The 25,479-nt window shown below is 41.2% G+C and overlaps 1 protein-coding gene across 1 annotated transcript in view; it reads left to right on the top strand.

Moving 5' to 3' along the window:
- RNF175 (ring finger protein 175) overlaps nt 1-25,479 on the top strand; it is a 58,663-nt gene that overhangs the window by 12,060 nt on the left and 21,124 nt on the right. The window contains exons 3-4 of the mRNA XM_081544954.1: nt 115-256; nt 18,535-18,689. Coding sequence (XP_081401080.1) covers nt 115-256; nt 18,535-18,689 — 297 coding nt within the window. The remainder of the gene's footprint in view (nt 1-114; nt 257-18,534; nt 18,690-25,479) is intronic.

Raw genomic sequence — 25,479 nt, 5'->3', positions numbered from 1 at the left:
AACCCTACCTCTGAAATTCCCAGTTGCTTCTCATGAGTCCTGCCTATTTTTCTTGTTTTGCTAACTGCCCAAGAGTCGAGGGCTTGTTCAGCTGACCTCCTTTGCCGGTTGCAGCCTGCAGCAGGAGAGGATGTACAAGACGCACCAGGGACACGACTCCATGCACGTGGAGATGGTCTTGATCTTCCTCTGCGCCCTGGTCATTGCCCAGGTCGTGCTGGTGCAGTGGAGACAGAGGCACGGCCGCTCCTACAACGTGAGTCACCCCCGGGGGCCGCTGGAAGCCAGCTCCTCTTCCCAACACATCCCTCCTTTGTTACCACTTTGAAGGAAATGGTTTGGTTTAAGTCAGCGGCTCTCAGCCCCGTGCAGTTTTGCCCCGGGAGACTCTGAGCAACATCTGGAAACATTTGTGATTGTCACGCCTTGGCAGGAGGGGAGCGGGGAGGGGAGCCGCTACTAGCATGGAGGCCAGGGATGCCACTCACCATGAGCAGGACAGCTCCTCATGACAGAAACATCAGGAGTGCCAAGGCTGAGAAACCCAGGCTTAAGTAAACCTACTTTCCTTTTGGGCATTAACTATTTCTGCGAATGGCCCAGCACAGGAGGATTAGGAATGGCAGAAACAAAAGGCTGAGGCTGTCTAACTTTGCTTCATCAGCATTAAACTGTCTTGGCATCGATGGTTTCTGTCTCCAGGGGGGCCTGGTAAAGCAGACACTGAGCTGACCTTTTCCACGTGGAACAGGATCCTGTTGTCACAGACCCCTCCCCCCCAGCCCGCCCACGGGAACCTCCCCATCTCATGGCCTCAGAGTCATAGCCTGGGCTTGTTGGACCTGAGACAGGCACTGCAGTGTTGAGAGCAGTGCTGCTCACAGCCCCAGGTGCAGCAGAATCACCTGGAGGACTCGTTAAATTCGATTCCCAGGTCCCACCCCCAGAGTTTTTTCACTCAGTGTAGGCCAAATAACTTGTACATTGAACGGGTTCCCAAGTGGCACAGACGTTACTGGTCCAGGGATGGCACTCTGAGAACCAACAATGCAGACCTGAGAATGGCCTAAGTGGAGAGACGTTGGAGAGGAGAAAGTCCTCAATTCACGCTCTCCATGGCTCTGGGTCTCGGACTGGTCATTGTGTAAGAAAACCTGCCTGTGACAAATGAAGTGCTGGCTTAGACAAGTATTTTATTTTCTTTTTACCCATCATAAAAATCATTTCCTACATAGCATGGGACTGAAAAGAATTCTTCTAAGTTTCCTCTAAAATGTGAATCTAAGTTTATTTTGAACATTTTATTTAGAAAGGGGAATCTTGGGAAATTTTAGTTTGTTTTTTAAGCAAATGCATCTATGTGCTGCCATGTCACCATTCTCTTGTAAATTAAAATGAACACCCTCTATATTCCACTTGGATGAATTTTCTTCAATGAAGGAGAGTAGGATCAAATCTCATTAATTACTTTCTCTCATATCAAAGAAAAAGCCCCTTAAATATATGGTTTCCTTATCTTCAAAATGGGAATATCTAGCCTAGAATTTCTAGAGTCCTTAAAAAGAAACCTGGATTCTTAAGGAAAGGGTTTGTAGCCCTGTTCCATCCTTCCTTTATAACTGATAATTACCTCTGAGTTTGAATAAGTTCAGTTTCCACGGTGACACATATGTGGATTTTACTTGGAAAGAAATCCCCCTTGAAAGGAAACACCACGTGAGCCAACTGACTTGAACTGTGTCCCACCAGTGCTCTGCCATTTTTATTTGATGATTTTTGAGGCGCTTTCTGCTAGAAAGAACCTGTCCCTGCATTTGACGAAGTTGCTCATATTGAAGCTGCAGCTGTCACTGCCTCCCTCAGTGTGGAGCTTCGCACGCTGGCCGCGCCTCCGACACTCCTGCCCACGAGTAGTCAGAGGCCCCTTGAAGGACGTGTTGCCTCTGGCGGCCCTGACCCTCGACGGCTCAGGCTACAGCTGCTGGTCGGCAGGAGTGGTCTCCCCAGCTCACTGCACAAGCTGTACCACCCAGAACGCCTCTCCAGGGATCTTGCTTTTGACTGTGCTCTGCCCCCCAGAACTGGGCTCCCTTGGTCACTCCCCTTCTCCCTGAGGCGGCTGTTACTGTTGCTGTCCCACAGCTGTACTACCTTATGTCTTCCCAGAAGCGCTCTGTGGCCCTGAGGATACCTTGGAGGTAACCAGCTCACTGTGATCGTTGCATCTCTTAAGGTAGCCCATTTTGACAAAGCCAGGAGCCTACGGATGCCTTCAGTGGTCAAGCACAGATTTGGGTCTTGTGGTGGTCCCAAAGGAACTGTTCTGGGTTAGCACAAAGATACAGCTGGCCTCTAGAATATTCTCTACTTCTTTGCCCATCATAGTCCATCTACTATTATTGCATGCCCCAAAGGAACAGGTGGAGAGAGCCTGTGTGTCTCTGATGACAGTCTTTGGCTCCAGGTAAGATCCAGCGTGTGAGGCTGACCATTCCTATGCCACTGCTTTGACTTTACCCCTTGCTGTGTGTACCTTCTTGGAGGTTCACTGCCAGAGCTGTCATCAGAACTCAGCCATCTCAGGAGCTCTTGGTGACATCTTCAAACACTGGGGCTGGAAATGGTTCCCAGAGCACCTGTAGCTGACTCCAGCACTGGTTTCCAGCTTTTTTTTTTTACTGTGGTTTGCATGAACCGTATCCAAAAACCTAGATCTAATGCCCTATTCAGGTTAACATCTTTGGCATGAAATTTGATGGAGACCTTTCCATAAAAGCTGACCTAAACAGCCTTATCATCCAAAAATAACCCAACTTTTAAAAAATATATAACCTAACTTTTAACTTGGGCTTCCCTGGCGGCTCAAATGGTAAAGAATCTACCTGCAATGCAGGAGACCTGGGTTCGATCCCTGGGTTGGGAAGAGTCCCCGGAGGAGGGCATGGCAACCCACTCCAGTATTCTTGCCTGGAGAATCCCATGGACAGAGGAGCCTGGCAGAATCTCCATAGGGTTGTGAAGAGTCAGACATAGCTGAGTGACTAAGTACAGCACAGCCCTTTTAACTTGTTTCTCTTGGCATTTAAGATTATGGAGGGCCTATCAGAACTAGAGCTTTTAACATGTTTATAAGGTTCAGGAAGCTCCTGCCTCTTTTTACAAGGGACCATATAGTGAAGTTTTTGATGAAACTTCGCGAATTGATGCTGCAACCTTCACCAATACATTAATAATATATCATTATATATAACATATTAACTATAATTACTATAATATAGCATAATATAATAATATAGTAGTTACTCCATAATAATTATTATATTACTATAAAATATATATGAAATACCATATATAAATTTATATATAACTGTTACATATTATTACAGTTGTGATTAACTGCTTTTTGTACATTATCTAACTTACCCTGGGAGGTAATAATTTTTTACTCTCTTTGCAAAATATAGTCCAGAGAAATTAAATAACTTGGTCAAGGTCACATAACTAATTAGTTGCAGAGAGGAAACAAAAACCCAACCTCATTAGTTATTTTCTCTTAAATCAAGGCTATTGATATTCCTTCAATATCTCTGAATCACGCTTTCCTTATCTGCAAAATGTAAATTGGATTGGATCCCTGGGACAGGGAGATTCCCTGGAGGAGGGCAAGGCAACCCACTCCAGTACTCTTGTTTTGAAAATCCCATGGACAGAGAAGCCTGGCAGGCTGCGGTCCCTGGAGTTGCAAAGAGTCAGACACATATGCATGCAGATAAGAGCCCACCTTCCAGACTTGCGACTCAGAACATTTCCCTGTGAGAATTTCTAGATACACAGTGAATGTTCAGTACCATCAGTTAACTCTGAATGCATTCAAGGGATATGACTTGTAAATAACACTTGTGTAAATTTAACCATACACTGTAAAAGCAGTTTACTAATAAAAGAATGCTTTTCTGAATGCTTTTGTAAAGCTAAATACCACCCCCCCACCCCCATTAATCTACATTCTCCATTAGGAGACTTGAATGTATTGTTTTTTCAGATATCACATCTGTTTGTCCTGCCTTGCCACACCCTCCTACTCTGCCATCTGCTCTGTCTGGGAGTGTTCCCTGGGCTGGTTCTATGAGATGTATTACCAGGAATGAGGGGCAGGCTGTGAAGAGAAGAGCCTGGCTTAGGAGTTAGACAACTCTAGTTGCTCAGCTTACCACAGTGAGCCTCAGTTTTCTGATCTTTAAAAAGATGGCATTTTTAAAAATAAGAAGGCCTTCTGGTTTTAGCTCTGATACGTAAAAAGCTTGAAAGTCATCACTCGCCACAAGGGAAAAAGCTGAACAAGCTGAGTATCAGTGACTTTTCCTGGACCTATCAGAGAACTGAGGTCATAGGAAAAATTGTTGTTGTTCAGTCACTTACTCGTGTCCGACTCTTTGTGACCCCATGGACTGCATCACACCAGGCTTCCCTGTCCTTCACCATCTCTCGGAACTTGCTTAAACTCATGTCCATTGAGTCGGTGATGCCATCCAACCATCTCCTCTTCTGTCATCCCCTTCCCTCTTGCCTTCAATCTTTCCCAGCATCAGGGTCTTTTCCAATGAGTCAGTTCTTCGCATCAGGTGGCCAAAGTATTGGAGCTTCAGCTTCAGCATCAGCCCTTCCAATGAATATTCAGGGTTGATTTCCTTTAGGATTGACTGGTTGGGTCTCCTTGCAGTCCAAGGAACTCTCAAGAGTCTTCCCCAACACCACAGTTCAAAAGCATCAATTCTTCATCGCTCAGTCTTATGTCCAACTCACATCTATACATGACTACTGAAAAAATCATAGCTTTCACTGTGATTATACAGACCTTTGTTGGCAAAGTAATGTCTCTTCTTTTTAATATGCTGTCTAGGTTTGTCATAACTTTTCTTCCAAGGGGCAAGCATCTTTTAATTTCATGGATGCAGTCACCATCTGCAGTGATTTTGGAGCCCCCCAAAATAAAGTCTGTCCCTGTTTCCATTGTTTCCCAGGAAATGTCATCACCCCTAAATCTGGAAAAAGAAATGCATGTGGGGAATCGTAACTGAGATCTGCTTATTGGGAACAGAAGCTTCCAGAGCCGTAGGCTGGAGGAAGTGCTCAGTGGGTAACTGGGAGAATCGCCGGGAGCAGAGTTTGGCCAGTGTGAGAGCGAGAACCTCCAGGGGCCACAGTCTTAGGGACCCCTCGTATTTTTGTAGATTTTACCTCCTGGAACCCCAACAAGTCTTCTCATGGTAAAAAGCCAAGGAAAATTTTTGTTCTTCCAACAGGCTTGCAGGGGAAACTTAATCATTTTGAGTAAGTGTTCGCCACCACAAAGACCTACACGGCAAAGGAAAAGAATTTATCAGAGCCTTAGCCGATGGAGAGGAAGGGAAATGACCCAACCCCAGGCCCTTCTAGCCTTCCCGTCTCAGCTAATGGGAAAATTAAAAGTTCAGAAACACCTGTGAAGGTCATATTCCAGGGATAGAGCTCACTGAAAGATAAACACACAATAATAGAATACTTCCACTGCCTTCTGTCAGACCACCACGTCATCTGGTGTCCAGTGTAACAGTGGATTATGGCTAAAAGGGCTGCAAGCTACACAAATTACAAAGAGTTTTTAGGGAAACCAAAGACAAAAAGAGAGACATGAACAAGTGTACTAATGGAGATTGAAGACTCTGACACAGAGCAAATATCAAACATAGTCCAACTCCCGGCCTAATTAACACAAAACCTCGCACTAAAGGTTCTTAATACCCAAATAAGAGCCTCAATAAGAACTTCTCAATGAAAAATTACAAGTCATGCTGTGAGAAGAGTTCAAGACTAGTTCAAAAGCTGGTTCTTGGAGGAGATCAGTAAATTTAATAAACTTCTAGCCAGTTAACCAAGAAAAGTAACAGAGAAACTATATGTTACTAATATCAGAACAGAAGAAAGGATCATTATTATTGATCTCATGGACATAAAAAGAAAATAAATTAATATTATGAACAACTCTATGCCCACATATAGACTAGTTCCTTGAAAGACTCAAATTATACCAGAGCTCACACAAGGATACATAAATCATCTGAATAATGTCTGTTTTTAAAAAGGGAATCAGCAATTAATAACCTTCCAGAACAAAAAGCACCAAGTCCAGATGGTTTCACTGATGAATCCTACAAACAATGTAAGGAAGAAAGGATACCAGTTCTCTACAGTCTCTCCAGAGATTAGAAGCAGAAGGAATACATCAGAATTCATTCTTTGAGGCCAGCACTTCAACCTAATACTTCAACCAGATAAACTGGAAACAATCAAGATGTCCTTTAAAACAAGGATCCTCAACTCCCATGATCTAATGTCTGATGATATGAGGTGGAACTGATGTAATAATAAAGAAATAAAGTGAACAATAAATGTAATGCACTTGAATCATCCTGAGATCATCCCCACCCCATCCCACCTTCTGTCCATGGAAAAATTGTCTTACACAAAACCAGTCCCTGGTACCAAAAATCCTGGGAACTGCTGCTTTAAAATATGACTAAATGAGCAAACTGTGGCACCTCCATACAATGGAACGTTGGTCAGCAGAAAAAGATTTAAGCTATCAAGTCCCAAAAAGACACTGAGGAACAAGCCAATATGAAAAGGCTACATACTGATTCCAGTTACATGACATCCAAATGCAAAAGCAAAGAAAATAAACTGCTCAGGGAAGGAAAAGGATAAGTCTAAGCAAGTGAAATGGGAATTTTAAGGCCAAATTGATCTGTGTGGTACTGTAATTTTGGATTCAAGACATTATGCATTTGTCAAATCCTGTTATACTGTGCAGCACAAAAAGCAGACCTTAAAGTATGCAAATTTAGAAAAATCATTTTCGAGGTTGGGGAATCCCAGGGAGAAATGCAGATGCTGGAGAGAAAGTGCATCACAAGTTTATGAAACAACCTCATTGCAGGAAATTAGGGGAAAATGTGCTGCTCTGGGTACCTTTGGAAACTTTTGCTTGTTTGTTCAGTCGCTAAGTCATGTTGGATTCTTTGTGACCCCATGGACTTCAGCACGCCAGGCTTCCCTGTCCTTCACTATCTCCCAGCATTAGCTCAAACTCATGTCCATTGAGTCGCTGATGCCATCCAACCATCTCATCCTCTGTCACTCCCTTCTCTTGCATCAGTCTTTTCCAGTGAGTCAGCTCTTCCCATCAGGTGGCCAAAGTATTAGAGCTTCAGCTTCAGCATCAGTCCTTCCAATGAATATTCAGGGATGATTTCCTTTAGGATTGACAGGTTTGATCTCCTTGCTGTCCAAGGGACTCTCAAGAGCCTTCTCCAGCACCACAGTTCAAAAGCATCAATTCTTTGGTACTCAACTTTCTTTATGGTCCAGCTCTCACATTTGGTCCAGCTCTCACATCCATACATGACTACTGGAAAAACCATAGCTTTGACTATACTGAACTTTGTCGGTAAAGTAATGTCTCTGCTTTTTAATACACTGTCTAGTTTTGTCATAGCTTTCCTTCCAAGGAACAAGCATCTTAATTTCATTCCTGTAGTCACTGTCCACAGTAATTTTGGAGCCACCAAAGATAAAGTCTGCCACTGTTTCTACTTTTTACCCATGTATTAGCTGTGAAGTGATGGGACTGGATGCCATGATCTTAGTTTTTTGAATGTTAAGTTTTAAGCCAGCTTTTTCACTGTCCTCCTACACCCTCATCAAGAGGCTTTTTAGTTCCTCTTCACTTTCTGCCATTAAAGTGGTATCACCTGCATATCAGAGTTTCTCCTGGCAATCTTGATTCCAGCTTGTGATGCATCCAGCCCAGCAGTTCACATGATGTTCTCTGCATATAAGTTAAATGAGCAGGGTGACAGTATACAGCCTTGATGTACTCATTTCTCAATTTTGAACCAGTCCATTGTTCCATTTCCAGTTCTAACTATTGCTTCTTGACCTGCATACAGGCTTCTCAGGAGGCAAGTAAGGTGGTCTGGTATTCCCATCTCTTGAAGACTTTTCCATAGTTTGTAGTGATCCACAGAATCAAAGGCTTTAGCATAATCAATGAAGCCGAAGTAGATATTTTTCTGGAATTCCCTTGCCTTTTCTATGACCCATCAGATGCTGGCAATTTGATCTGTGGTTCCTCTGCCTTTCCTAAATTCAGCTTACAAGATACCATCTTGTACACATCTGGAAGTTCTTGGTTCATGTACTGTTGAAGCCTAGCTTGGAGAATTTTGAGCGTTAGTTTGACAGCATGTGAAATTGAGTGTGATTGTGCAGTAGTTTGAACATTCTTTGGCATTGCCTTTCTTTGAGATTGGAATGAAAACTGACCTTTTCCAGTCCTGTGGCCACTGCTGAGTTTTCCAAATTTGCTTCCATATTGAGTGCTGCACTTTAACAGCATCATCTTTTAGGATTTGAAATAGCTCAGCTGGAATTCCATCACCTCCATTAGCTTTGTTCTTAGTAACGCTTCCTAAGGCCCACTTGACTTCACACTCCAGGATGTCTGTCTCTAGGTGAGTTGACCATACCATCATGGTTATCTGGATCATGAAGATCTTTTTTGTATAGTTCTTCTGTGTATTCTTGCTACCTCTTCTTAGTATCTTCTGCTTCTGTTAGGTCCATACCATTTCTATCCTTTATTGTGCCCATCTTTGCATGAAATATTCCCTTGTATCTCTAATTTTCTTGAAGAGATCTCTAGCCTTTCCCATCCTATTGTTTTCCTCTATTTCTCTGCATTGTTCACTTAAGAAGGCTTTCTTATATCTTCTTGCTGTTCTCTCGAACTTTCCATTCTCCTTTGCCTTTTGCTTCTCTTCTTTTCTCAGTTATTTGTTAGGCCTCCTTGGAGGCCTTCTTGCCTTCTTGCATTTCTTTTTCTTGGGAATGGTTTTGGTCACCACCTCCTGTACAGTGTTACACACCTCCATCCATAGTTCTTCAGGCATTCTGTCTACCAGATTTTATGCCTTGAATTGACTTGTTACTTGTTACTTCCAACATGTAATCATAAGTGATTTGATTTCGGTCATACCTGAATGGCCCAGTGTTTTCCCCCACTTTCTTCAATTTATGCTTGAATTTTGCAATAAGGAGCTGATGATCTGAGCCACAGTCAGCTCTAGGTCTTGTTTTTGCTGACTGTGGAGCTTCTACATCTTTGGCTGCAAAGAATATAATCAATCTGATTTCAGTATTGACCATCTGGTGATGTCCAGGTGTAGAGTCATCTCTTGTGTTGTTGGAAGAGGGTGTTTGCTATGACCAGTGTGTTCTCTTGGCAAAACTCTGTTAGCCTTTGCCCTGCTTCATTCTGTACTCCAAGGCCAAACTTGCCTGTTACTCCAGGTATCTCTTGACTTCCTACTTTTGTATTCTAATAACCTGTGATGAAAGGGTATCTTTTTTTTTTTTTTGGTGTTAGTTCTAGAAGGTCTTGTAGGTCTTCACAGAATCGTTCTACTTCAGCTTCTTCAGCATCAGTGGCTGGGGCATAGACTTGGACCACTGTGATGTTGAATGGTTTGTCTTGGAAACCAACTGAGATCACCCTACCTTTGGAAACTGGAGGAGTCATAAGATGAGGCAATAGGAGCTGCACATGATTACTTGTTGACGAGGTTGCTTCCCATGGGCTATGGGTTAAAAAATTCTGATGGTCCTATTTATGTGTACCAGGATGGACAGCTCTGTAAATCAGTGAAAAATGGCAGGAGTGGGAGTTTACAGATTTTTTTAAAAAGGGGAGGAAGTTAGGAAAAAAGTAGGAAGTACACACAATTATATGTGGAACAGCTTTGTGCCCAGAAGGTATTATTATTTTTACACAAATTTATGCCCTGAAGGTATTATTTATTATGCATATAAAGTATTATTACTTTCACATTATTTCCTGCATAATTTGAACCATGTTCTTCAGCAGCAAGAGACAAATCCAAAAGCTCAGAACTTTTTCAGATACAGTTTTTTAACAAATTTGTCTGTCTTCTGAAGCCCTCATTTAATTTCTCTCAACAGGTTCAGCTGTATTGTCTGTAGGAGCTGTGTACATCAGAGCAGTTTATCATAAATACCTAAAGCAAAAGAAATAGGCTATTAAGAAAATAAAGTTCATTAGCCATCTGTATGTCTTCTTTGGAGAAATGTCTGTTTAGGTCTTCTGCCCACTTTTTGATTGGATTGTTCGCTTTTCTGGTATTGAGTTGTATGAGCTGCTTGTATATTTTAGAGATAAACTATTTGTCAGTTGTTTGTTTGCTATTATTTTCTCCCATTCTGGGGGTTGTATTTTCACCTTGCTTATATTTTGCTTCATTGTGCAAAAGCTTTTAAGTTTAATTAGGTCACATTTGTTTATTTTTGTTTTTATTTCCATTACTCTAGGAGGTAGGTCACAGAGGATCTTGCTGTGATTTATGTCAGAGAGTGTCCTGCTGATGTTTTCCTCTAAGAGTTTTATAGTTTCTTGTCTGAGATTTAAGTCTTTAATCCATTTGAGTTTATGTTTGTGTATGGTGTTAGAAAGTGTTCTAATTTCATTCTCTTACACATAGTTGGCCATCATCAAAAAGTCTACAAATAATTAATGCTGGAGAGAGTGTGGAGAAAAGGGAACCCTCTTACGCTGTTGGTGGGAATGCAAACTGATACAGCCACTATGGAGAACAGTGTGGAGATTCCTTAAAAAATTAGGAATAAAACTACCATATGACCCAGGAATTCCACTACTGGGCATATACCCTGAGGAAACCATAATTGAAAAAGACACACGTACCCCAATATTTATTGCAACACTTTACAACAGCCAGGACATGGAAGCAACCTTGACAGATTGAATGGATAAAGAAGTTGTGGTACATATACACGATGGAATATTACTCAGCCATAAAAAGGAATACATTTGGGTCAGTTCTAATGAGGTGGATGAACCTTGAGCCTATTACAGAGAGTGAATAGGCTATGTCTAGTCACAGAAAGAGAAGGACAAATAACCGTATATTAATACATATATACAGAATCTAGAAAGATGGTACCAATGATCCTACGTGCAAGGCAGCCAAAGGAGACACAGATGTAAAGAACATTCTTTTGGACTCAGTGGGAGAGGGAGAGAGTGGGCTGATTTGAGAGAATAGCATTGAAACATATACATTACCATGTATAAAATAGTAACCAGTGTGAGTTTGGTGTGTGACTGGGTACCCAAAGCTGGTGTTCTGTGATGACCTGGAGAGATGGGGTGGGGAGGGAGGTGGGGGGTGTTCAAAATGGAGGGGACACAGGTATGCCTATGGCCAATTCATACTGATGTATGGCAAAAACCATCACAATACTGTAAAGTAGTTGTCCTCCAACTAAAATAAATAAATTTTTAAAAAAGAAAATTTACCATTAACTGCCGTCTATGGGGTCACACAGAGTCGGACATGACTGAAGCGACTTAGCAGCAGCAGCAGCTGCTAGGTGATGCCAAAACATGTGAGTAGAAAGTAGAAAAGTTTTGATATTTTGTTTGAGATACTGCTTAATATCTGAAAGTTTCAGACCCATTTTTAGCACAGTATCGACTGAGCATCTGGATATTTGAATTTTTCTCTTTCCAGCTGCTAGTGTTGATATGGTAGAAACATAGGCAAAGCCTCAAAGTTAAATTGCTTCCAAATGCTTTTAACAGCATTTAATTAAAAATAAAGTTTCATTCAACAGCACCCTCTCCACCTTCTTTTATGTACCCTATTTTTCATATCTGTAAGAAATGGGGGTGGGGCACCAAAAAAGATTTTTTCTACTGCTCTTCAAATCAGTAGAAAGCCTGATGACTAAATACACAGAATTTTGTCTTCAAACATACTGTTAACTTGCCTCAATACAGAGGCAAATACTTTGCCACAGACGGAAAACTTGCTCTATTTAAATCAAATTTACTGCCTATTAATAATAGCTGTGAAACACTAGAACATATTATTGTACCAATAAAGTATTATCTGTTCAAATCTTTTAAAAATGAGACAAGACACTAATATATCCATAGTTGCATTTGCATGTGTGCTAACTCACTTCAGTTGTGTCCGACTCTTTGAGACCCTATGGACTGCAGCCCGCCAGGCTCCTCTGTCCATAGGATTCTCCAGGCAAGAACACTGGAGTGGGTTGCTGTGCACTCCTTCAGGGGATCTTCCCGACCCAGGTATTGAACCTGTGTCTCTTATGTCTCCTGCGTTGGCAGCCATGTTTTTTATCACTAGCGCAATATATATATATATATGCATCTGCAGAATCTCCTTTAAGAATTTAAATAGCAAAATCAAGTCAATTGACTTGAAGATAGAAATGTGGACCTAGTGAATTTCTGAGAGCCCTTCATATGCCAGGATTCCATACTTCTACTTGCTTGAACTGGTAGCAGCAGTATTTCCTGGCATCAGGTATTCTCATGATAATTTTCAGCTTCCCTCTGAGCATACCTCTGCTCTGCATCCAGCCCCACCCATACAAACACATACAGACACAGGCACAAATGGTTGCAGATAGTTTGGGATTTGCAGTGCAAAGAACATCACATAACTTTTTCTTTCCTTTTTTTTCTCTCCTTTCATATTGTGTGACTCATTCAACATTCTGTACAACTAGACAAATGAAAAGATTCCTTTGTTTTGACCTAATTAGCAGCTCTTTTCATTTTCATTATGTGCATGGCTACAGTAACAAACATGGTACCTTTCAGCAGCATCTTCGTCAGGAAGTGCCCCCTGCCATGATGTGTGGGTGGGGAGAGCAGGGTGATGTGATCCAGATGCATGGGCTGCCCTTCGCCAGGAATGCAGATGTGTTTATCCACACATGCCCAGATGCTGACCCCTCTGGCATTATGAATGTGTCCCAGCTGCCCGGCTTCCTCCTCTGCATGTACACGCCTCAGTTTCACATGTTTCATGTGCTTACTTATGAGGCACAACATTCCTACATTTCACATGTGGCAGTTACTATTAAAAATAAGCAGTTCTAACTCTTCTGGAAATTGATAAAGAATCTTTTAAATTGCTTTGAAATGTGGCCATCATTTCAAAATGACTTCTCATGCAGTTATTGAATTCATAATGCAAACTTCTGACCTTTCTCCTTGCATGTTGAGAAAACATGGCTCTGAGTATTCCACTTTAAAGATAGGCAAGAAATTAATATTTGCATGCATAATACATCGTAATGATTTTTTTATTTTCCTTATATTTCTCATCTCCAAGGCCTATTTTTTAAAAGTAGCATGTCTATAAATTGAACATTGCTATTTATTGTTAATTAAATCCAGGCATCAAGTAAGAGAAATTTGGCATCTTTTAGAAATGGGTCGGACTTATAGCTCTACAGGGAAAGAATTAGCTTTATAAAAATATAATCCAGTCATCGCTTCAAACTATAGTTAGAGCATAGCACCACTGATTAGAGGAAATGGAATAATTTTATAAATTTTGACTTATAATCTAAAGTATAAAATATAGAAGCATGATAGTTTCTCTAAATTAAAATGAACTGAATCTTAGTTATTCAGTTTTTTAAAAATTCAGCATTTTACAGAGCAAATGTAAAAGTGAATCATAACTTAAAAAGATGAAAAATGCAAATGAGTCAAAAAACCGAAATATAAAACAGAAGCAATATTGTAACAAATTCAAGAAAGACTTTTAAAATGGTCCACATAAACATCTTAAAAGTTGCTGATGCTTAGTGCTAAATGAAACATATCTTAAGTCCTGGTTACCTAGCATGTGGTTTCTGGCCCTCATGAAAACTATTCTGCTTCCTTCAGTAAAACTTGTTTTACCTGTTTAGATACACATATACATATTTATCTCAGTTTCACAAATAAAGGTGCAAACTCATTCATTAGCTTTGACCGTACCTACAAAATAGGATGGAAAATGAAAGCAATGATCTGATTAATTCAGGCAGAAGTAATGAATATTTACTCTTCCCTGAAAGTTCTGCCTGAAATTTATAAACAAAAAAAGTATGTTGTAAGATATTTTTTCCTGAACTCTCCAAACAGTTACTTCAGATTTTCTCCATGTATAAAAAAAGCAATGTAAAGTGAAGTCGCTCAGTCGTGTCTGACTTTTTGTGACCCCATGGACTGTAGCCTACCTACCAGACTCCTCCATCCGTAGGATTTTCCAGACAAGGGTACTGGAGCGGGTTGCCACTTCCTTCTCCAGGAGATCTTCCCGACCCAGGGATCAAACCCGGGTCTTCTGCATTGCAGGCAGACGCTTTACCATCTGAGCCACCAGGGAAGCCCTTCACCATGTATATTTTTGTTCAAATGCATATGCTGTGTTGTGCTGTGCTTACTCACTCAGTCATGTCTGACTCTGTGACCCCATGGATTGTAGCCCACTAAGCTCCCACTGTCCATAGGGATTCTCCATGCAAGAATACTGGAGTGGGTTGCCATGCCCTCCTCTCAAATTCGTATATATAATAACAATTGTAGTGTTCTCTGAAAAAAGATTTCAGTTCAGTTCAGTCGCTCAGTCGTGTCTGACTCTTTGCAACCCCATGGACTGCAGCACACCAGGCTTCCCTGTCCATCACCAACTCCCGGAGCTTGCTCAAACTCATATTCATTGAGTCAGTGATGCTATCCAACCATCTTATCCTCTGTCATCCCCTTCTCCTCCTACCTTCAATCTTTCCCAGCATCAGGGTCTTTTCTAAGGAATCAGTTCTTCGCATCAGGTGGCCAAAGTATTAGAGTTTCGGCTTCAGCATCAATCCTTCCGATGAATATTCAGGACTGATTTCCTGTAGGATGGACTGGTTGGATCTTCTTGCAGTCCAAGGGACTCTCAAGAGTCTTCTCCAATACCACAGTTCAAAAGCATCAATTCTTCAGTGCTAAGCTTTCTTTATGGTCCAACTCTCACATCTATACATGGCTACTGGAAAAAACAGATTTAACTAGACGGACCTTTGTTGGCAAAGTAATGTCTCTGCTTTTTAATATGCTGTCTAGGTTGGTCATAGCTTGTCTTCCAAAGAGCAAGCATCTTTTAATTTCATGGCTGCAGTCACCATCTGCAGTGATTTTGGAGCCCAAGAAAATAAAGTCTGTCACTGTTTCCACTGTTTCCCCATCTATTTGCCATGAAGTGATGGGACTGGATGCCATGATCTTAGTTTTTTGAATGTTGAATTTTAAGCCAGCTTTCTCACTCTCCTCTTACACTTTCATTAAGAGGCTCTTTAGTTCCTCTTTGCTTTCTGACATAGGGGTGGTGTCACCTGCCTATCTGAGGTTATTGATATTTCTCCCAGGAATCTTGATTCCAGCTTGTGTTTCATCCACTCTGGCATCTCACATGATGTACTCTGCATGTAAGTTAAATAAGCAGGGTGACAATATACATTCCTGTCGTACTCCTTTCTCAATTTGGAACCAGTCTGTTGTTCCATGTCTGGTTCTAACTATTGCTTCTTGACCTGCATACAGGTTTCTCAGGAGACAGGTAAGGTAGTCTGGTATTCCCATCTCTTGAAGAATTTTCCACAGTTTGTTGTGATCCACACAGTCAAAGGCTTTGGCATAGTCAATAAAGCAGAAGTAGATGTTTTTCTGAAAATCTCTTGCTTTTTCTATTGCCAACAGATGTTGGCAATTTGATCTCTGGTTCCTCTGCCCTTTCTGAAATCAGCTTGAACATCTGGAAGTTCACGGTTCACATACTGTTGCAGCCTGGCTTGGAGAATTTTGAGCATTACTTTGCTAGCATGTGAAATGAGTGCGATTGTGCAGTAGTTTGAACATCCTTTGGCATTGCCTTTCTTTGAGATTGGAATGAAAACTGACCTTTTCCAGTCCTGTGGCCACTACTGAGTTTTCCAAATTTGCTGTCATATTGAGTGCTGCACTTTAACAGCATCATCTTTTAGGATTTGAAATACTTTCGCTGGAATTCCATCACCTCCACTAACTTTGTTTGTAGTGATGCTTCCTAAGGCCCACTTGACTTTGCACTCCAGGATGTCTGGCTCTAGGTGAGTGATCACACCATCATGGTTACCTGGGTCATGAAGATCTTTTCTGTATAGTTCTTCTGTGTATTCTTACCACCTCTTGTTAATATCTTCTGCTTCTGTTAGGTCCATACCGTTTCTGTCCTTTACTGTGCCCATCTTTGCATGAGATATTCCCTTGTTATCTCTAATTTTCTTCAAGAAATCTCTAGCCTTTCCCATCCTATTGCATTCTTCTATTTCTTTTCATTGATTACTTAGGAAAGATTTCTTATCTCTCCTTGCTATTCTTTGGAACTCTGCATTCAGATGGATCTATCTTTCCTTTTCTCCTTTGCCTTTTGCTTCTCTTCTTTTCTCAGCTATTGGTAAGGCCTCCTCAGCCAGAGACTGAGCAGATCAGCCTCTGTGGGGTCTCTGGGTCCTGGTGTGCACAGGTTTTGTTTGAGCCCTCTGAGCATCTCTGGCAGGTATGGGGTTTTGATTCTAAATGTGATTTTGTCACTCCTACCATCTTGCTGGGGGTTCTCCTTTACCCTTGGATGTGGTGTATCTTTTTTTGGTGGGATCCAAAAAAAGGATCCAAAATTTTCCTGTCAATGGTTGTTCAGCAGCGAGTTGCAATTTTCAAGTTCTCATAGGAGAAGATGAGCACAGGTCCTTCTACGCCGCCATCTTGGATGCCATTTGAAAGAAAATTTAGAGCAACTCTAACAAGACTACTTCAGATCCAGCCCATTCAAGAATTAAAGAATAAAAAGCCTGGAAAATGTCTTCTTATTTGACATGGAAAGAAGAAAGGCTGCATTTCATTTACATCTTGAAGTTCTATTAAATAATTTTGATTATTGACCTTGACTTGAGACTATTGTAACAAAATTCTTATTAAAGGACCCAAAAGTATACCCATAAACTTTTTCTAAGCCACCTCTCGTTAATCACAAAGATGAAGAAACTAAGCAAACAACATTAGTCTTTTTTATACTCAGATGACAGACATGTGACATGCATGCTCTGACAGCTCTTTCCATGTCACTGGCAGACATAATTAATTGATCATGATACTCCTCACTGTTCAGACAGGACACAGGCTCAGAATCTTCCTGAACAGAGTATTACCAGTTTAACACCACACGTGAGACAAACGTCTTTGCCATCCACTTCATGTATTAGTGCGGAGCAAATATAGGCAGTTAGTTGAATGTTCTAAAACACAAAAGACCAAAGGTTATTGCTACTGTTCCAGTGAAAAATGTGAAAGTGAAAGTCGGTCAGTTGTGTCTGACTCTTTGCGACCCCATGGACTTCATCCATGGAATTCTCCAGGCCAGAATACTGGAGTGGATAGCCTTTCCCTTCTCCAGCCAATCTGCTTTTTACCAGGAGGTGAGTAGCTGGCATTAGGCCTGATCTGTAGAGTAAAAGTATCACCGTGGTAACTGTATCAAGTCATTGACCCACAGCCCATCAGTTCAGTCTGTCCTGCTTCCTGCCATGCGGAACTGAGGCCAGCCAACCTAAGGGACCTTCTGAAGGCTGCTTGGACCCAGGTCAGTGGTACAGGTCACAAGGGGTGACACTTAGAAGGGACAGGAAAGAGTTTGATCCACACCTGGGACCGCCTGGAAAGGGCACCAGTAACTGAAGAGAAAAGACAAGAAGCAAATGGTGGTTTACAGACCCAGTCATCAGGGCCGAGGTCAGCCCACAGTCAGGTGCGAGGGTTAGCCCCACAGAGGGCACTGGGACAGAAGGCAGGGGGGTCCCTGACGTGCCGCTGCCCTGACACCACTTCCTCCTTTGCATCGCTGTGCATGTGGGTATGTGCCGTGAGGGTAACTATAGCCCCTGCTCCCTGCAGCCCAGGAGGTTTCCAGAGCCCTTACAGCTGTGATTTCATTTCTTTCCCACCCTGGTGGCTCAGAAAGGAGAGAATCTTCCTGCAATGTGGGAGTCCCAGGTTCGATCCCTGGGTCGGGAAGATCCCCTGGAGAAGGGCATGGCAGCCCACTCCAGTATTTTTGCTTGGAAAATCCTGTGGACAGAGGAGCCTGCTGGACTACAGTCCATGGAGTCACAAAGAGTCAGACACGACGAAGCGACTAACACTTTCACTCTGAATCAGCACAGGAAAGCAGGCACTGTGGTCCCCAACTTTACAACTGAAGTGCAATCTTTTGTCCAACATCACAGAGCTGTTACAGCCTAAAGTTCCTTCCATCAGAAATATCTGCAGGAGGTGACAGAAGATGGATATTTTGGATTATTTCCCACCTGAATGTTCAAATAACTGTGCCCTTCAGAGCTTTGCATGTACAGAACAGCTTGCAGTGGGGTAGTGAACCAGGGGCCGTGTCCCAGATGGGGTGGTGAAGGTGGTTCCCCAGCCCCTAACCCAGAGTAGCTTCCGAATCGTCAATAGGAGACATGCCACCTGGCCCTCAGTCATTGAAGGAGACTTCCTGTTCATCTTTCTGACAGCTGGTGACTCTGTTGCAGATGTGGGTTGTCCCTTTGTATTTCACGATAAAACTTTACTGGTGGCGATTTCTGTCTGTGTGGGGAATGTTCTCAGTTATTACCAGCTACATCCTCTTCAGAGCTACCCGGAAACCCCTCTCAGGGAGAACACCACGGTATGTATTCCATTCATTCCTTCCACAGCACAGCCTTCATTTCAACCATTAGAAAGTATATTTAATTTCCTTTTTCCTGATGGGGAGGAGAGTGTTACACCCCTTTGACCCTTTGTTGCAAAACTGTTTGGAGACTTGCTCTACTGCGGCGCGTTCACATTCATATTTAATGGGGATTCAGACATGCCTGTAAATTTTATTGTTTTAGACAATAGCTAGTGAAGGCCAGGAGGAAGAGAAGTGAAACCATTGTTCAAATTTTCTAGAACACTATTTGCATGTTGATTTTTAGCTCAGCATTTTATTGGGTTCTATGCTAAGTCAGGTCACAGACATTTTATCATAAAGTAAGAGTTAGAAGTTTGTATTTCTACCAACTGTGTATGTATTTCACGTCTGATAAATCATAAGCAACAGACAAGCTATTACTCATATAACAAATGAGGCTTTAATATTCCAATGCTCACTTTAGTTACCATTGCCAACCTCTTGAAATGTATATAATTCCATCGGATCATTCACTAATCTTTCCAAAGTGTTTATAATCTCATAATCTCATAATGTATCCACAAGTTTGTTCTTGCTGTCTGTGTTCTGTAGACAAGATCTGAATCCAATTCAGATAAAACTGATGAGAGAAAATGTGTAGTGTTCAGTGGTAACAAGACAATGTCAGATTTTGATCTGTGTTGGAGAATAAATCAGAAGTATCCATTGTTAGGTAGTTAGAATAGGAAACAGGAGCCCAAAATGGCGGTGGCTAACAGAAAGGAAGGGAAAAGCCCGTGAAAATGGAACAAAGGAAGGTCCGAGGACCGGAGTGAGAACTTCAGGTAGAACAGCACTCCTGGCTAAGCCCAATTTGCATAGGGCAGGCCCAGGGGGAGGGAAAAACATATAAAAAGTGGAGCCAAAGCGCTCTCTCTCCCTTTTTCTCTCTCCCGCGCGCTGGGGCATTCTTCTCTTCATGTCTTTGGGTCGATGGTTGGCAGGCCCTCATGCTTCAAGGATGAATTTTCCTGCTATTATCTAAATAAAATAGAGCTGTAACACTGATTCATCTAAGAGCTATAACACGGTCTGTCCAAGACCCGAGAGCCGTGACCCGCCGAGGGCTCTAATGTCCGTCACTCCAAATCTTTGTTGTGACGAGACAAGAACTGAGGAGCTTACACTCGCATGACATCCCTGAAATATTTTTATGATTATTTAGCCATTCACATGCTCATTTGTAATCCTCTAGAGAAGTGGGAGAGGCAGATATCAACTTTTACTTCTGCTTTGGAGAAGGAAAATATATTCAGTGAGAGAAACCAGAAAAATAAATGTAATGATGAAAGCTGACATTCAAGTAAATGAATTTCAGGTTTGTGAGTATTTTAGTTTAACCCCACTTCGGGAACAGCTTTAGGGTGATATTAAGAAACCTCCTAAACTGGCCAGTTTAGGGTTTGCACAGCCTTTGTAGGTAGGGCCTGGCTTACCCGTCAGTAACTGGGCATGCAGTGCCCTTTCTCCTTCTTACAAGATGCTATACACTTTATAGATTGTTTAAGACTTGTGAAAGAGGTCTACATTTTTGATGAATTGAAATTTACTTGTTTTCATCTTCTGAATGCAATTCACAGTCTATTTCAATGAGAATACTTCATTTCTCTACTGTTTAATGAATTGCCTGAGCTAAACACTGAGCTATTTCTCTGCCCATGAAGAGGAACTCCAGTACCTAAAATACCCAAATGCTGCCTCCTGATGCTTCATCGCTCCTGTATCTCAGATGGCCAGAGCCCCATGCCCTCCACTGCTCCTATTCCAGCTTCTTGCTGCCCCTCAGCTCCTAGCCTTGGCACAGTCTGAGAGCCAAGATGCTCCACTAACATTTTAAGAGACAATGGGAGTATCATATTAGGGCTCCATTCCTTCCAGAAAAGCAGTCTGGATAAAGAAGCCCCAGCTCATGAGGAATAGTATGCCCTAAGCGTCTTTATGGATGGTTGCTTACTCATCACATTTTAGGTGAGTCTCAGCTGTGTTCCATTTGGGAGTGGAGGACTTCATGACAAGTGAGGAAAGCCGGTCAGAGCAGATTCGCATGGTGCAGAGGGTAAATCCAAGAGGCATCTCTAATACCAATGCAGTTTAAAAACTGGTTATTCCTCTCCCAGAGTACACCAAGGCCCCTCTGTGGGAGAGAGAACAGAGGAAGGGAAGTGGGTTTCCTCTCTACTACGGTCAGGTTTGTGTCAAGCAATATTCAGGCTCAAAAACAGGCCACAGGCCAGCCACAAAGAGCTGGGACCGATCAATCAATTCCAGCCCAAAGCCAAGCTTCCCTTTGCGGAGGCTGCTCTGACACGAACAGTTTCTAATCCGGCATATCTGTTTCCAGCGTAATTTGAATAGCAACGGAGCTCTGGGCTCCACAAACTCATACTGCCAGTAAACAGGAAGATTTGAGTGGGAGCAGGGAAGAGTAGGTTTGGAAAACGTGACACATCTATTACAATGATATGACATATTGAACATTTAACATGTCAGTTCTTTTAAATATTACTACAGTTTTTCACATGATCTTTAGGAGCTGGTGTTACCTGTCCCCCTCCCCCACTTCATACATGAAGAAATTGTAGGAAGAAATGCTAAGCCAGGGGCCACGGTCCCACAGGCAGTAAGCCACAGACTATTGGAGTGCAAAGCCCCTGCCCCAAGAGTGTGTTGCGGCTGAATTATGGTAACCAGCTGCTCTGCATAGAGAAACCCTGCAGTTTAGACAGTTAGTCAGCAGACACACCTCTGATGCTGGCATAAGCTTGAGCAGGGACCCTCAAGGCAGAGAATATGTGTGGAGTTGCAGGAAGCCCACTCGGGTGCTACCAGGTGTTGTGAGGGTGGAGGGAAGATCCTCAGAGCAGCCTCTTTTCCCATCATCACCATTTTTGGCAGCATTAACTTCTGCCTTTATCTCACGCACTGAGCAATGATCCACAGTGCCCAGCACTAAGTCATAAGGACTAATAGCCCAAGGAGTCACTGTGGCAGAAAGACCCGCAAAGTCCTCTCTGGCCCCTTTTGTAGATGACACAACCTCACAGTCATTTGAGACACCTTGTGCAGCCCCTGGGAGTTTCCTGCCCCATTGCTGACCCCCTGATGGGACAGGATTACCCCTATAGAAAATGCTGTCTAGATAATGATGATATGTCAATTGCTTGAATCAGAGGAAGCATTTCTCCGTAGAAATAATGTAAATGACAAATCATTTCTCAGGCAAGGTCACAAATCCTCATTTAAATCATAATGTTTCATAAGATCCCTTTTAACTGGGACTCAGTGTTAAAATAACACTGGCCCCAGGCACACCCTGGGAAATCCCCAGCCCATGGCCACGCCAGTCCAAGCCAGCTTGCTGAGCTGCCTGGAAGACAGTCCAGAAAGCAATGCTGGTGTGCAAACCACACCTGTAAGACTGCCGGGCAGGTGTTATACCTAATTCACAGAAACAAGCACAAAAAGTCAGATAAGAGGAGACAAAGGAATTGTTTTCAAAAGAACAGAACAAGATAAAACTCCAAGGAAAAAAAATAATGAAACAGAGTTAAGCAATTTATCTGATAAAGAGTTCAGTGATGGTCATAAAGATGCTCACAAATCTCAGGAGAAGAATGGATTAACACAGTGAGAACTTCAACAAATAGTTAGAAAATATAAAAGAACCAATCAGAGCTGAAGGATACTATAACTGAAACGAAAAATACTCGAGAGGGAATCAACAGCAGATTCGATGATACAGAAGAATGGATCAGTGACAGCAGAGGTCATTGAATCAGAACAACAACAACAAACAGAACTTTTAAAAATGAGGATACATTAAGGGACCTCTGGGACAACCTCAAGTATACTAACATCCACATCATGGGACTCTGAGAAGGAGAAGAGAGGAAGAAAATGACAGAAAACTTCTTTCAAGAAAAAGTCCCTAAGCCAGGGAAAGGAACCATATACAGGCCCAGGAAGCACAGAAAATCCAAAGCATGATGAACCCAGAGTGATCCACATCAACACAAACCATAATTAAAACAGCAAAAGTTAAAGATAATGAGAAAATTTGGAAGACAACAAGAAAAAATGAGTGACATACCAGGGAACCCCCTCTAAAGCTATAAACTGATTTTTCAGCAGAAACTTTACAAGCCAAAAGAGAGTGTCAGGATATATTTAAAGTGCTAAAATGAATTTTTTAAGTTTCAAACAAGAATACTCTTCCCAACAAGGTAATTTCTCCTTCAGAATCAAAGGAAAAGTAAAGAGGCTCCCAGATAAGCTAAACCTAAGACTTCATCACCACTAAAGCAGCCTCACAAGAAATGTTGAAGGGTTTTCTTTAAGTGGAAAACAACTAGCCATAACTAGAAATAAGACAATATATGAAAGGAGAAAACGCACTGGTAATGGTAAGTCCACTGGTGAAGGCAGTGGTTCAACCACCAATATGAAGATGAAAGGACAAAATCTGTAAAATAAATTATAACTACAATAAGTAGTTAAGGGATACACAAAGCAAAAAGATTATAAAATATGATGTCAAGCCCATAAAACATGGGCTGGAGAGGAGTAGAAACATAATACTTTTAGAATGTATTCAAATAAGTGACCATCAGTTTAAAACAAATCCCTATATCTATATCTATCTATCTATCTATCTATCTGTATATATATATACAGGTCCATATATATGAAGCTCATGAACCACAAACCAAAAGCCCACAATAGATATACCAGAAAAATAAAGTGAAAAGGACTCTAAACAAACACTAAAGAGAATCACTAAACTTCAAGGGATGAGAATAAAAGAAGGAGAAGGACTATAACAACGACCAAAAACAATGAGCAAAATGGCAGTAAGTACATATATGAGAACTTTAAATGCAAATAGACTAAATACTCAATCAGAGGACATAGGGTGACTGAATGGATTAAAAACCCAAATCCATCTATATGCTGGCTTCAAGGGACACACCTCAGCTCTAAAAACACACGGAGACTGAAAGTGAAAAGATGGAAAATATATTCCTTCTAAATGGAAACTGAAAGAAAGCTAGGATAGCAATATTTACATCAGAAAAGACAGACTTTAAAACAAAGACTAAAACAAAAGACAAAGACTACAAAATGATAAAGGGGTCAGTCCAAGAAAAGAATAACATTTGGGAATATTTATGCACTTAACATAGGAGCACCTAAATACATAAAGCACAAATTAACAGGCATAAAGGGAGAGACTGACAGCAATACTGTATTAGCAGAGGACTTTAATATTCCATTTATATCAATAGATAGATCACCCAGATAGAAAATCAATCAGGAAATATGGGCCTTAAATGATTAGATCAGATGAACTTAATAGATGTATATACAACATTGCATCCAAAAGCTGCAGAATACACATTCTTTTCAAGTGCACATGGAACATTCTCCAGGATAGATAACATGCTAGGCCATATGTCCAACAAGTGTCAATAAATTAAGATCAACACCATATCAGGTATCTTTTCTAATCATAATAGTATAAAAGTAGAAATCAACTACAGGAAGAAATCTGGAAAAAATGCAAACATATAGATACTAAACATTGTGCTACTAAACAACCAGTGGGTCAACAAAGCAATAAAAAAATGAAATAAAAAAACACCTCAGGACAAATGAAAATGGAAACACAAAGGTCCAAAACTTATGGGATGCAGCAAATCAGTTTTAAGAGGAAGTTTATAGCAATACAGGTGTACCTCAAGAAACAACAAAAAGTCTCAAATAAACAACTTAAATTTACATCTAAAGGAACCAGAAAAAAGAACAAAGTCCAAAGTTGGTAGAAGAATGGAAATAATAAACAGCAAAGTGAAAAGGAATACAATAGAGACTTTTAAAGATAGCAAGAGCTGCTTCTTTGAAAAGAAACAAAATGGATGAATCTTTAGCCAGTCTCATCAAGAAAAAGAGAGGGCCCAAATAAAATCAGAAATGAAACAGGAGAAATTACAACCATAAACATACAGTCATAAGAGACTACTGCAAACAATTACATGCCAACAAATTAGAAAACCCAGAAGAAATGGATAAATAGCTAAAAACATATTGTCTTCCAAGACTGAATCAACATAAAATAGAGAATCTGAATAAACCAATTGCTAGTGATTGAATCAGTAATCAAAACACTTCCAACAAACAAAAATCCAGGACAAGATGGCTTCACAGGGAATTCTATCAAACATTTAAAGAAGAGTTAAACTTCTCAAATTATTCAAAAACAGAGAGAGAGAGAGAGAGAAGGGAACACTCTCATACTCAATCTATAGGGCTAGTATTACCCTGATACCAAAACCAAACAAAAACACTACCAGAAAAGAAAATTATAGGTCAGTATCCCTGATGATCACAGATGCAAATATCCTCAAAAAATATTAGGAAATCAAATTCAACAATACATTGAAAAAAATCATACAACATGATCAAGTGGGATTTACTCCAGGGACGCAAGGACAGTTCAACATCCACAAATCAAATCAACGTGATAAAGAACATTAACTAAACAAATGATGAAAATCACATGATCATTTCAATGGGTTCAGAAAAAGCACTTGACAAAATCTAACATCCATTTATGATAAAAATTCTCAACAAAGTGGGTATGGGGAAACATGCCTCAACATAATAAACACTATGACAAACCCACAGTTAACCTCACATACAACAGTGAAAACCTGAACAGTTATCTTCTAAGATCAGGAACAAG

This window comes from Giraffa tippelskirchi, chromosome 11 (assembly GCF_054371585.1).
Source record: "Giraffa tippelskirchi isolate mGirTip1 chromosome 11, T2T-mGirTip1v1.2.pri, whole genome shotgun sequence".
Lineage (NCBI taxonomy): Eukaryota > Metazoa > Chordata > Mammalia > Artiodactyla > Giraffidae > Giraffa > Giraffa tippelskirchi.
Note: the sequence above shows the minus strand (reverse complement) of the source record. Positions and strands in the feature narration are given on the sequence as shown.